Below are 12,529 nucleotides of genomic sequence, written 5' to 3' on the forward strand. Positions count from 1 at the left end.
GGGACTTCACTTGTGAATGAGATGTCAGCATAGTTTGGTAGTGTTCCTCCTAGGCCTCGAGAAAAGCACAAAACAAATGTGCAAAGAGATAGAAATAACAGCTACAGAATATGTCAAGGGTGAGAAATGCTCGCCAAGCTGGCTTTTTTTTATTGGCCTTTCCCTGTGCTTCTCTTTCAGGAAAAGCTCATGAAGACGCTCCGTTGCTGCTCTGCTGGGCAGGAAGCAACAGCTTCATTAAAGGAGGCTCACCACAGCTGACCGACTTCAAGTGCGCTGTTTTTATCCAAAAACACAGAAAGGGCAGCGGCCCGTGCGTAGGGTGTACTCACGACACACGTTGCCTTCGTCGTCGCCGAGCGGGCAGTCTGTACTGAAGTCACAGAGTTTGTCCAGTGGGATCTCAGGCCCGTTGTTACAGTGGTACTGGCCTTCCAGTGTGATGTTCATGCTGGGCGAGGATGCTAAACAGAGAAGAAAGAAATAGAAATTGACATAATGGTTTGCAGGAGATATTCTAGCACTTTGGCACTGTGTGTGAAAACAAAGCATTTTCACAGCTCAGGTAGAGTTTAGGAGATGTTTTGCTTGTTGGCAGCAGAATCAAAAGAATGCACTGCAAAAAACAACAAATGACAAAAACCCCTCATCTTTGGAGAGAAGGAAAAATGTCTCCCAATTTAGGTTTAAGTTCAGACTGATGTGTTATTTATATGTTATTTTCTTGCTGACTCAGATAAATATACGGTTACGACATAAGAGTTTATCAGTGAGTAATAACGGCTAATATAACCCCTGAGTGTAAACCTTGTGTTACATCAGCTGACTGCCAGCACCATCATGATCAACTTGGCTTACGCAGTATGAGCATCTGGCTTTGAATACAGTACACATCCATCAGACAAGGAACACAAACACCAAAGAGAAAAGAAAAAAAAACATGACCCAGATACAGTTAGCAGATACACATGGAGTGGGAGAACACACATAATAACAAAGGCACCAATTGATATCACCGGTCTCAGCAACTCAATTGTAACCAGGAGCATTTGCATATCTATGCAAATCAGAAAAGTGATATCTCACCTTCACCTTAATAATCAGAAACTGATCACAGCAAAGAGAACAAAACAGACAGGCGGAAAGAAAAAACAAAAAAACTGTACACTGATGGGAATCTTGTTTTTTTCCAACGTCTCTCATGGAGGAAAAAAAAATGGGAAGTGATTCTTATCATGACTGACTGGCTGCGCCTACTGTAGTCTGCCCTTGATCTGTAATATGCAGATTTGTTCTCTGCTCAGATGAACTTGGAGTTAAAGCCTGATAACGATTTCAAGGCAGGAGAGGCAGCGTGCAGCACAGGCTGGTAGCTGAGACAACTATTCGGGCAAAATTTCATCATGAAGTTTGTAATGAATTAACTTTTTGTTTTTCCATTTTGCATTATGTTCTGCGTGACATGATGATAAAACCTTTGGCACCATTTCTGCATCACAGGCTTGCAGAAAATATGCAAGACCAAGTTAAATTGCAGGATAAATCCACTTTTATAATCCCTTACTCTTTGTTCGAATTGATTTAGGTTTATTTAGATGGCACCGAGTGACAACAATAGTTATCTCAAGGCACATTTATATAATTTATATGATAAACACGCACCAGCATAACAGACTGAAACCAAATGACACCTTATAAGCAACCACTTAGCGACAGTAGGGAGATGGAAAAAAATAAGCATTCCGTTTAAGAGCAAGAAATCTTCAACAAAGGCAGTTTTTCAGAATGCTTTTTGGACACCCTGATAATAAAGAAATGCAACAGTCCATCCTCAAAGTTGGATTTAGTGTCTCAGGGTGATACTGACTAACTCTGAGACAGGATTTTCCTCAATTTTATGCTACACTTCACTATAGGTTGAAAGAAGCGGTCACAGAAACATGTTTTGTATGTGGAGTGAAAGACATAATCTTGGCTCATAATATTACAGGAGGTCAATATAAGTAGATACATTGCAATTATTACAATAAGCCAGTTTCATTCAGGTCCACAATAATCAAACGAATATTTGAGCATGCAGTTCTTTAAATTTAAAGATATGACTTATTTCTGGAACCTCCATCTCCTTCCATGCCCATATATGGAAATCCTGAGCAGCCATCAGTGAGGACAGAAGGAGGAGCTGGGGTGGAGATGGGTTGCAAAGCAGTATGCAGATGCGCACCAGGTATGGGTCAGCTAAAGGAGGCTAAATATTGAGCCTTATATGAGATTTACTAATTGGAAGTGTAGAAGGGCATCAGCTGGGTTGTCAGTTGATGTGGACTAGTATTGATCTGCCTGAACTTTGTGGCCAGCCATAACTAATGCAATGCGGGATTTTCATCTGAAGTGAGGAGCAAGTTAGAGGTGATCCAGGGCATTAAGTCTTTAGATTATCTTTATAGTTTAATTACTTTGTATCATCCAGCATCACAGATAAGTATAGGCGGGTAACTGCGCAGCACTGGTGAGAGCATTGTTTTAATATATCACTGGCTTAAACCAGTGAAAGCCACAAGTCAATATGTATGTCAAAAGGAAACAAAGCAAACAGCAAGAAAAATGCTAAAGCTCATTCATCCACAATATTAGTATCATATTTTAATGAACTTCTTGCTTTCAGTTCTTTCAGTGCACCTTACCAATAAAGGCTAATAAAAAAAACATAATTACTATAAGTGGATGCAGGTGTTGACATAAAGAACATAAAGATGTGGTAATAGATTGAATATGTCTCAGATAACATTTGGATAAGCAAACATCTAATTAGTTGCACAGGAATTACTGTCTACTTAGTGTGCAACATTTCACACTTATGCCGTATTCTCACCTCTTTTTTTTTCTCCCACATTGTGGTGGAGAAAAACTTACGGCCCAGCAGGAAACTGGCACAGTGAAGTCTTTGGCTTAGAAAGAGAGGGTGCCATTTTTATTGGACAAAACACATTAGTCAGAGGCCTCCCACAGCACACCATTGTGGTAAGAAAGTCACATTAACATGTCAGTGAGTAATCCAGTTCAAACCCCTTTAAAGCCTGGCCTGATTAAATGACTGATAACGAGTCTGCTTAATGTCAGTGTTTGTGAAGTGCATTCCTGAGCTTTGTTTTGTTTTTTTTACAAACTAAATGGAGCACATGCTTGCACACACGAAGCTGCAGACTCGCTAACATGTGAAATTCACGGAGGAACGGAGAAAAAGGCAAATACAGTATTTTATTCAAATGAGGGTAGGCGAAGTCTTGTTTGCCTAGCGCCCAGTGTGGGGGTATAGATGTGGTTTTGCTATGTGTATTCAGTCATGCTCAACACATGTATTATGCATTGCTTGTGCTCACTGGCTTCCTTTCTGTATAATGTTGACACCGCAAGCTGAGCGATTTATCAAGAAAGGGAAAAAAAGTTACCAAGAGTACAGTGAAGCCTTCGGGCGATGTATGTAAATTCATCGATTTATCTTAGTTTGATGACAGTGGAGTAAAAAGTATCAGTATAAAAGTGGCAGTGTCACTAACTTTAAGCTCCTGAAGCAGGTAAGAGCAGCCAGATGTGGCTGCCGCACTTCTGGCCTACCGCAGTTCTTAAATCACACTTGTCAGATTGTGAAAACAAGTGGGTCAGTGAGGGATGAATTGCCTGTGGAAGTAAGTGAGTTTTTTTTATGAATCATCATTCATAAAAAAAAGCCAGCATTGTGTTTACAATGTGCAGAATGTACAAAACAATAAAAAAAACAAACTGGAGAGGCCGAAAACACTACACAGGACCTAAGAGATGCATCTGGACCTTCAATTGATCCATCTAACGTTCACTGAAGCCTCATTAGTAATGGTCTCAATAGAAAGGCGGTTATCAAAGAAGGGGAAACAGGAGAAAAGGCCAAATTACACAGGAACTGGATTGAAAATAAGTCTTAAGGAGTGATCAGCCATCTATAAAACATGGTGAAGGTGCTGTGATGGTTTGGTGTGGAATTTCAGCCAGTGATGTTGGGGATCTTGTAAAAACTGAAATTAGAATTATAAGTGCAGAAAAGTACAGTCAGATTTTGATCCACCATGTAAAATTTGGCAAATATCTGATTGGTAGTGGCTTCATTTTTCAGTATAATGATCCCTTACCCACTGCCAGTGCAGTAAAAGCATACCTAGATAGAAAAACACACAAAGTAACACTATCAATTATGAATTGACCTCCTCAAGCCCAGACCTCAACATTATTGAAGCAGTGTGGGATCATCTGAAGGCTGCCAACATCCAAAAGGAAGCTTTGAATGGCCTTCAATAAGCCCGGAGAACTCTTCCTGTGGTCTATTTAAATAAATTACAAGAAAGCTACCTCAGAGACTTCAGGCTGTGTTGAAGAATAAAGCTCTTCATACCAAATATTGACCTTAAAGCTCACTAAAACTGTACAAACTCTATTGTATGTGTATATGCTGTATTTTCATATATGTTTGGACATTTCAATAAATTGATGCACCTGTTTCCCATAGTCCTATGAAAATATAAAGAAACAGGGGGAGTCTTGGGACTCTGGCACAGTATTGTAGCAAAAACAAAAAGAAATTAAACCCCTTAAGTCTGATTGCAACAAGTGCAAATCCCTTTAAGGCTGGGTGCAACATTTGCAAGCCTCTCAACTACGACGTTTTTGAAATGTAAGCATATAAAACTTTCTTAAATCGCGTACGGCTCTGAAAGGAAAAACACGCCGCCGTCACAGCGGGTCCTAAAGGGATATTCACTTTTATCCAGTGACAAAGCAAACCATTTCGGAGTTCAACAAAGATGCTGGATTTCTGTCACAGGAGGGGAAAAGAGCTATGGGATAAGTTTCCATAAAATTACACAAATATTCTCAAGACAGACTCATCGTCTCGAGACAATTCAGCCTTTGCTTTTTTATATCTGCACATTATATTTTCAGTGAAATTATGTAGAACATAAATGTGCAACTTCTTTTTCCAAAATAATGCTAGCGGCATCACTGACTTGTTTTCCAAGCTCGACTAGATTTCAGAGTCAGAGTCGGAGGATTGTACTGACACTGGTATCCAGAAACAGGAGAGACCGTTAGAGAACACTTTGCTGTTATATTACTTCTCAGCTATGGTGCTTTTGTGTAAGGGGAGTGTGCTGAACCCATTCTTCACAATCTAAAGCATTCAGGTTATCACAGCTGACTGTTAACAACTATTAATGGATGACTGGTGAACAATTAACAAGTAACTAGACAAGAGTCATTTAGAAAGTACAATCAATAGGCAGCGGGAGTCACTTCACTAGTCCATCATAGTTAAAAGCTGCTTCCAGAGAGAGTGTGCAGGCCTCAGTGTGTCACTATTATTTAATTACTGCTACGTGACTTGTTGGATATTCTGGAAGACCTTCTGTATCCTCTGAGGACATAGTAAACAGGGGGAACAATATTTTGTTTTTGTATGCCAATGTAAAGTCTCATTAAAACCTTTTTGATAACAGCTCTGCAATACTTTGGATCTGAGTGCTTTATCATTTCTCTAAACAGAATTAAATTAATTTCAATTTAATTAAAAATGGGGAAAAAGAGCAGCTTTTAAGTTAAATATGGTTTTTGTGCATTTCACTGCCAGTTGATCATGTTTGAGTTCAGACGTGTGCTCAGTGGAGTTTAGCGTTTCGTGTTTGTCATCTAATTATAAGCCAAGTTGTTCTATTTCTTTTAAAAAAACAACCTTTTATTCGTGCCATCTGCTTACAGGATGAAAATCGAAGAGGCTTCATCTACAAGATCAAAAGCAAAATTAATTTAGAGCACAAATTTTGAAAAAATGACTTAGATGTCCAAACATGTCTTAAATGCAGTTTCCTAAAAACCTGTTGAGGTCACTGACTGCAAAAATGTGCAATTTCTATTTATTTCTTTTAATGGTTTAAACATTGTTTGAATGTGCTGTTTGTCTCCCGACAAATGTAGACTGAATGTAGCAAAAATTTCATGAAAATGAAAAATATAGAACTTGATTAATAATGTGTAAACAAATGAATACACAAACATCTCCGGCCAACCAAAAGATGAGAAGAATAATACTTAGACAAAGTTTTAAAGTCAGAGAAAACATTTATTTGCATTGGCTCGTGCCAAAGCCAAACAATGGCTTAGGATGGGTTTTCTGGTTCAAGCATTTCCCTCATGGCAGAAACTGAAGCACCAGTGAGCTCAGCTGAAATCAATTCAACAATAGTACTTAACATTTTAGTGTTTTTGCATAACCCCAATAAAGATATCGCGTTTAGATTCCACTGATAGAGACATTACACTTGGCGAGATATCAAAAGATCTTGCAAACCAGTTTGCCTTGCCATTTGAATAAAACTTCTGACATGGTTTGGTGGATATCGCTTGTAGATTTGAATACAAACAGATGCATCCTTGTTGAAGACAAGCTGCAAAAACACAATCTGGAGTCATAGAGAGGGTAGACTCATCCAGAAATTAATATGGTTTTTGTTTTCCTACAGATGAGCAAGCACGTCAATCACATTGTAAAATCCCTCTGTGTGCTCTAAAACAACAACAACAACAAAACCAGTCTGAAGAACCGCCTGGCTTGAGATCTGCTTGTGCTTCGTGTGGATAGAATGCCAATAAGCAGAAAAGGAAACACAACAGAAACAATATCTTTGCAGACTTGATTGAGTCTAGCAGATGATTCAGCAGTAGTTAGAAGTCATTTATCCGATTTTGGTCATTCATTACTTCGCAATCTTCCATCTTAAGTGCCATAATGGTGGCCTGTCCTCTGTCACAGGGGACAAAAATCTAAAGGAGCCCGAGCACGGGTGGTGCAACTATCTTGCCACCCCATTAAAGGCAAAATTTAACGATATTTATGGAGATTTACAGTGGCTGCAATACTCAAGATGGATGCAGCTGGGTTTCCCTCTGGACAGTCGACAAGAGAAGAAGTATTCGCTCATGAATTCAATTAACTGCACACAGCCACGCTCGATTGGTCCGAGCTCTGCCCAATCACTATCACTATCTGTCATGCTCCCTGCTGGAGAGAGCCGCACACACTCGAGCAAAGACGGAGAGGGAAAAACATCTATTCTACACTCCTAAGATTTTTTTTCTTTTTTTACTGCAGAAAAATGACAGATATTGTACTGAGTGTAAAATAATACATGTGTACAATATTGTTGGATTACCCATCTGTTTTTCTTTTTTTAAATCTTATATACACACCGGACTCAAACATTGTCCATACATCTCTACTTTTTAGGTTTATTGATATTTTTACTCTGTCTGATCTAAACTATAAATGACAGACGAGATAACAGCCTCAAAACAACGAGCAAGGAAACACCGACGTTATTGAACTGGTTCTAAGAATTCTCAACTACAGCTACACAACAGAGGCCACATTGAGTTTAAGGCAATGTCACAATGTAAAACACTTGGCAACTCTTGAAAAAGTTGAAAGACAGACACAGCACTCTTGATCCGAAAAGCCAAGCATTTTGGCCTCTACCATCTTGGGTCTTTGAAGTGACTGACAAACTGGGGGACACACATATGGCAGCAAGTTCACCAGTCTCAAGATTGCATTACTGCTCTATTGTCTATTTGACTCTACACTGGGACAAATTTACAAAATGATTAACCAAATTAACATTATTATATACTCAGTCTTCAAAATCACAGATAGTAGATAGATAGATAGAGGTAGAAGGATTCTTTTTCACCCTATACACTCAATCTTTATGCAACCTTTGAAGGTTGAAGCGACTTTTGAACTGGCATGCTCTATAGTAATTATTTGCGTTATTGCAGTAAATACACACTGGACCTGGTACAGGTGCAAGGTGTGTTTTGTGTGTCACACACTGTGTCCGCTAGCTAAAGTTACAGTATTTCCCACGGAGAGAAAAGAGTGAACACTAACTTTACAGACAGAAAAAGATGTCCTCATTTCTAATCACATACTGGATCTGTATATGTCTTTTCATAAATTTTGTAATTTAATATTGTAAAACGTCTGCAAAACAAACATAAGTTATACTTAATTTCTGTAATTCAAATGTTGCATGAAAATACTGGAGTTTCTAGCAGGATAAAAAGGTTAGTTTTCTGTACTGTGATGGATTTAGAGTGAAGAACAGTGTGTTGGACTGGTGCACAATGGCTGTGGTGCTTATGGTCTGTACTCAGTTATGTAGCAGAGATTAATTTGCATTTAAGCTTATGAAGATTAGATTCATTCACTGAATTCAACCTTTATACGTTTGGTACAAAGGTAGTATAAACAGAAGGCCCGGGATCCTGAATCGGCCCAGCAAAGACTCCAGTCAGACTCACTGGACGTCTTTGGAAAATGTTAGGGAGGCAAAGATTTTAGACTTTTAATCATATTTTCTTGTATTTTACAGCTTGCCCTACTAACAAAGAGCTCGACCATGCCCATTCACACTGCACCAAAGTAATGAAGTACAAGATATACCTGTACAATTAAATGATAAACAATTAAGGTTCCTGTTTTTTTCACTACTAAAGGTCCACAGTATACAGTATATTAAAAATGCAACATTTTCTGTGGATTAACAAAAACGTTCTGCTTTATAATTCCAGTACGGTTTGGGCAGGAGGCTACCAGAAGATTTTACATCATTTTACACAGCAACTTCTTAAATTTAAACCCAGAGTGCTGACAGATTTCTCTCATTAACTACAGCAGCATTTCTTTATCATGTAGAGAAAACTGAGACTTACTATTGAAATTGCACTTCTTTTTCTTATACTGAGATATCTCAGATTGATTAAATGTGCTGTTATACTCACCCTCTACAATGAAGGCAACAGATAATAGTTATTTTTTTGAAATTCTCTTTCACTGCTTGTGTTCTTCACAACAGATTCAAGCTGAGTACATTTATTAGAACTAGAATTTAGACAGGAATAACATTTATCTTCTCGTACTAATAGTAAGGTTCATTTAACTTTACACAATGCATGGCAGAGCTGTCCGCCAATGCATTACAAAGGCTGTACTTTTTCACTTTTACTCGAGTAAGAAGTTGCTTTAGTACTTTAACATTTACTGGAGTATTTTTTAAACACAGTGTCTGGACTTCTACTTAAGTAAAGAATGTCTGTACTTTTGCCATCTCTGTAATACTTGACCTTAAAAAATGGAATATTAAAGTTTGGTTTCTGTGTAAGTACTATAAAATAAATTCTACTTGATTTGACACTCTCTATACACAAAAATGAGCGGAAAAGGTTCCTCTTGTGGTGGAACAACAGCTATACTAAACAAGCCCATTCTAAGAGCTGTCATTGAACGTAGTTCTTGCACTGTGGGCACAAAAGATAGAAGTACTTTCTACAAGTTAGTAGAAATCTCAGAAAGTTCCGGTGTGCACTGCACACGGTTGAAAAACAGGTATTTAAATATAAAACTATAATTTGCATATGTGTAACTTTGTTTTGTTGTTGACTTTCACACAGTTATAATGATGCTGTATAATTCTTAGCATTGTTTCCTCTGGTTATTTTTCTCAGTTTGGTTGCCCGTGGTCTGACTTCATAAGACATTTTATACCACCAGAAAGCTTTCAGGAAAATAATATCAACATTAGAGCCAGTGGAAAATTTCTCTCAATGTGTTTTTTTTTCTTTTATCTGCAATGTTGTGGTCATTTCCTTAAAGTATACAAAAGAGTGAAATTCACAAAGTGCATCATTGTATGACATGCTGGCTGTTCCAACTTTTGTTTCTTGCATTACCACGACTCTGCATCTACAAAGCTAAGTAAACATTGTTACCAACCAATAATACAGATCAGCTTTGACATCAAAGCGTCTTTCCCACAGTCAGGGCGACTGTGGTGAGACTGTAGCCTTTGTTTTGTTTAAAATGATCAGCATTATGCCACGGGGCTTTGATTCCACAGCACTGGCCTTGATGTTTCATATCTTTTTCAGTCTGATGAGCAGGTTTGGGTTTATTTCACGGGAGAAATCATCTCAGTGCACTAACTTTAAGGTAAAAAGTCATAACCACTATTTTTACTCCACTACAGGAAAAATGTTTGCTACCCATTGCTGACACACTGACTTCTTCAGAAGGTGATGCAATATATCAGAGGCTTTTTTAAGGACGTAAATTTTTGTTAATGCTGTTGAAATTTGTACCAGCAATAGATCAAAGTCATAAAACATCATAGAGCAATACTTTTTAGTGCACTGACAGGGCTCTAGACTAACTTTTTGACATGGGCGCACTAACTTTAAAAATTTAGGCGTACCGGCACAAAAGTTAGGCGCACTCAAATTTTTCAACCGCATCGCTTAACACCGCAGTTTTACATGTGCACTTTCTTTGGGGGGGGAAGTCCATACAGACAATATTAATTTCTAAATTATTAACTAACAAACTTGTGCTTAAAGTGCTTTGTCAATATTGTAGAAAATGTTAAAAACTTAATCATCATCTTGGCCTCCTCTGACGACCTGTTTGCTGCTGTCTGCTGCTGAAAGGCCGTGGGGAGAGGGGACACTTGGGCAGTGCATTTACTGCAGCATATAATGTGTTTTCTGGATACACTGTGCTTTTTCAGCATTCAAATATTGATGGCACCGTGTCAGAGCACTGGCTATGAATTTCAGACAGATCAGGCCTTAACTTAACAAAAAAGTTATCAATAGTTCTTTTCATCTTTTCTTATTACCCACAGCTACAGTACATCCACTTCTCTCAGGCCTAGGCTGCTCACTAGGGCTGAGTATCATCACTGATTTCTATAATCCATTCAATTCCGGTTCTCAAAGTCCTGATTTGATTCAATTTAGCCTCAGACAGTCAGAAATATTATAATTCTGATCATTTATCAGTACTGATACACATGAGACTTCATCAGAATTGTGAAAATCACAGCAGATGCCTTTGTGTGAAAGTAACTGAGAATAAAACACAGGAAAACATGAAGGAGATTTTCCTGGTCTGGCTTTTTATAGCAGATAACCTTAAAAATATTCTGCAATTTTGCATAATTTTAAGAAATTTAAATTTCTTCAGTATTGAACAGCAGAAATTAGGCTTTCTTGTCCGAGGTCATTTAAGTGAAAAAAGAAAAAGCGCTGTAAACAACGCTAGACTGGTGGGTAATAAGCGAATGAATAATGCAGAAAACAGATTTGAGACGGGAAACTGTTCCTGAAGTACAGAGAGAGAGAGAGCTGTGCAGGAAGTGTGATTTTTATCGTGGTGGAAGCAAAACAGCAAAAGTCAGAGGGAATTCATGACGACATTGATCAAATGTGAAGCGCAGTTTGCTGCTTCTTTTGCTGCAGGCTCGGTGAATTTTGGTTGGAGAGAGGCAAAACCTGCAGCTCAGAATCAGCGCAAAAAGACGTAAACACAGCGCGGACCCGAAGAATCGCTAAGCTCCGACAGCGTGTCCGTGTTCAGGCCGTCGGGTGAGAAAGCCGAGAAAGACGAAGCTGATTCTGATGTGTTGGGTCCGCTCCGTGTTTAGGTCTTTGTGTGGAATCCGTTAATGAATTGATATCGCTTTATTCAAGCTACTCACCTCTCTCTTCCACCTGCACTTTCAACTGGACCACGGCCAATCAGAGAGGTCCCGCCCCTGACTATCTCTGATTGGTTTAGTCCACGATAGGGGCATAATGTGTGTCTGTTGTTGACCACACGGAGAGTTACAGAGATTTTTTTTTTGTTACCGGAACAGTTGGTCGCACCTGTGCGACCAAATATTTATTTTTAGTCGCACCACTGAAAAATTTGGTCGCATTTGCGACCAAATTGGTCGCACTCTAGAGCCCTGACTGAACAGGATCAGTGAAATCGCTTAAAAACATAGAGCTTCCTCAAGAGTTTGAAGACATTTCAAACAGATAACCATTTAAAAATGAAATATATTGTAGGTTAGGGTTAGGTCATTGGTAGAATGAATATATATATATATATATATATATATATATATATATATATATAAACAAGACTAACAAGACTAGTTAACAAGACTGGCTACGGATACCGACTACGGAACGGAGCAGTTGTCAGCCACCTCCTGTACATGGATGACATCAAGCTGTATGCCAAGAGTGAACGAGACATCGATTCACTGATCCACACTACCAGGCTATACAGCAATGACATTGGAATGTCGTTCGGACTGGAGAAGTGTAGTCGGATTGTAACGAAGAGAGGGAAGGTAGTCAGAACTGAGGGAATTGAACTACCAGAAGGCAACATTGCAGACATAGAGGACAGTTACAAGTACCTGGGGATCCCGCAGACGAATGGGAACCATGAAGAGGCCGCCAGAAAAGCTGCAACCACCAAGTACCTGCAGAGGGTCAGGCAAGTCCTGAGGAGTCAGCTGAATGGTAAGAACAAGATCCGGGCCATCAACACGTACGCCCTGCCCGTGATCAGGTACCCTGCTGGGGTAATAGGCTGGCCAAAGAAGGAGATAGA

General features: G+C 39.0%; 1 protein-coding gene across 2 annotated transcripts in view; it reads right to left on the minus strand.

Annotated features, from left to right (window-relative positions):
* The window catches only part of alk (ALK receptor tyrosine kinase), a 446,259-nt gene that overhangs the window by 71,843 nt on the left and 361,887 nt on the right, over positions 1–12,529 (minus strand). For both annotated transcript variants that reach the window (XM_085343606.1, XM_085343605.1), the window contains exon 6: positions 333–464. In XM_085343606.1, coding sequence (XP_085199732.1) covers positions 333–464 — 132 coding nt within the window. The remainder of the gene's footprint in view (positions 1–332; positions 465–12,529) is intronic.

Source organism: Diplotaxodon limnothrissa, linkage group LG19 (genome assembly GCF_057381915.1).
Source record: "Diplotaxodon limnothrissa isolate DT_005_m linkage group LG19, D_limnothrissa_male_GT1.1, whole genome shotgun sequence".
NCBI classification, from domain to species: Eukaryota; Metazoa; Chordata; class Actinopteri; order Cichliformes; family Cichlidae; genus Diplotaxodon; species Diplotaxodon limnothrissa.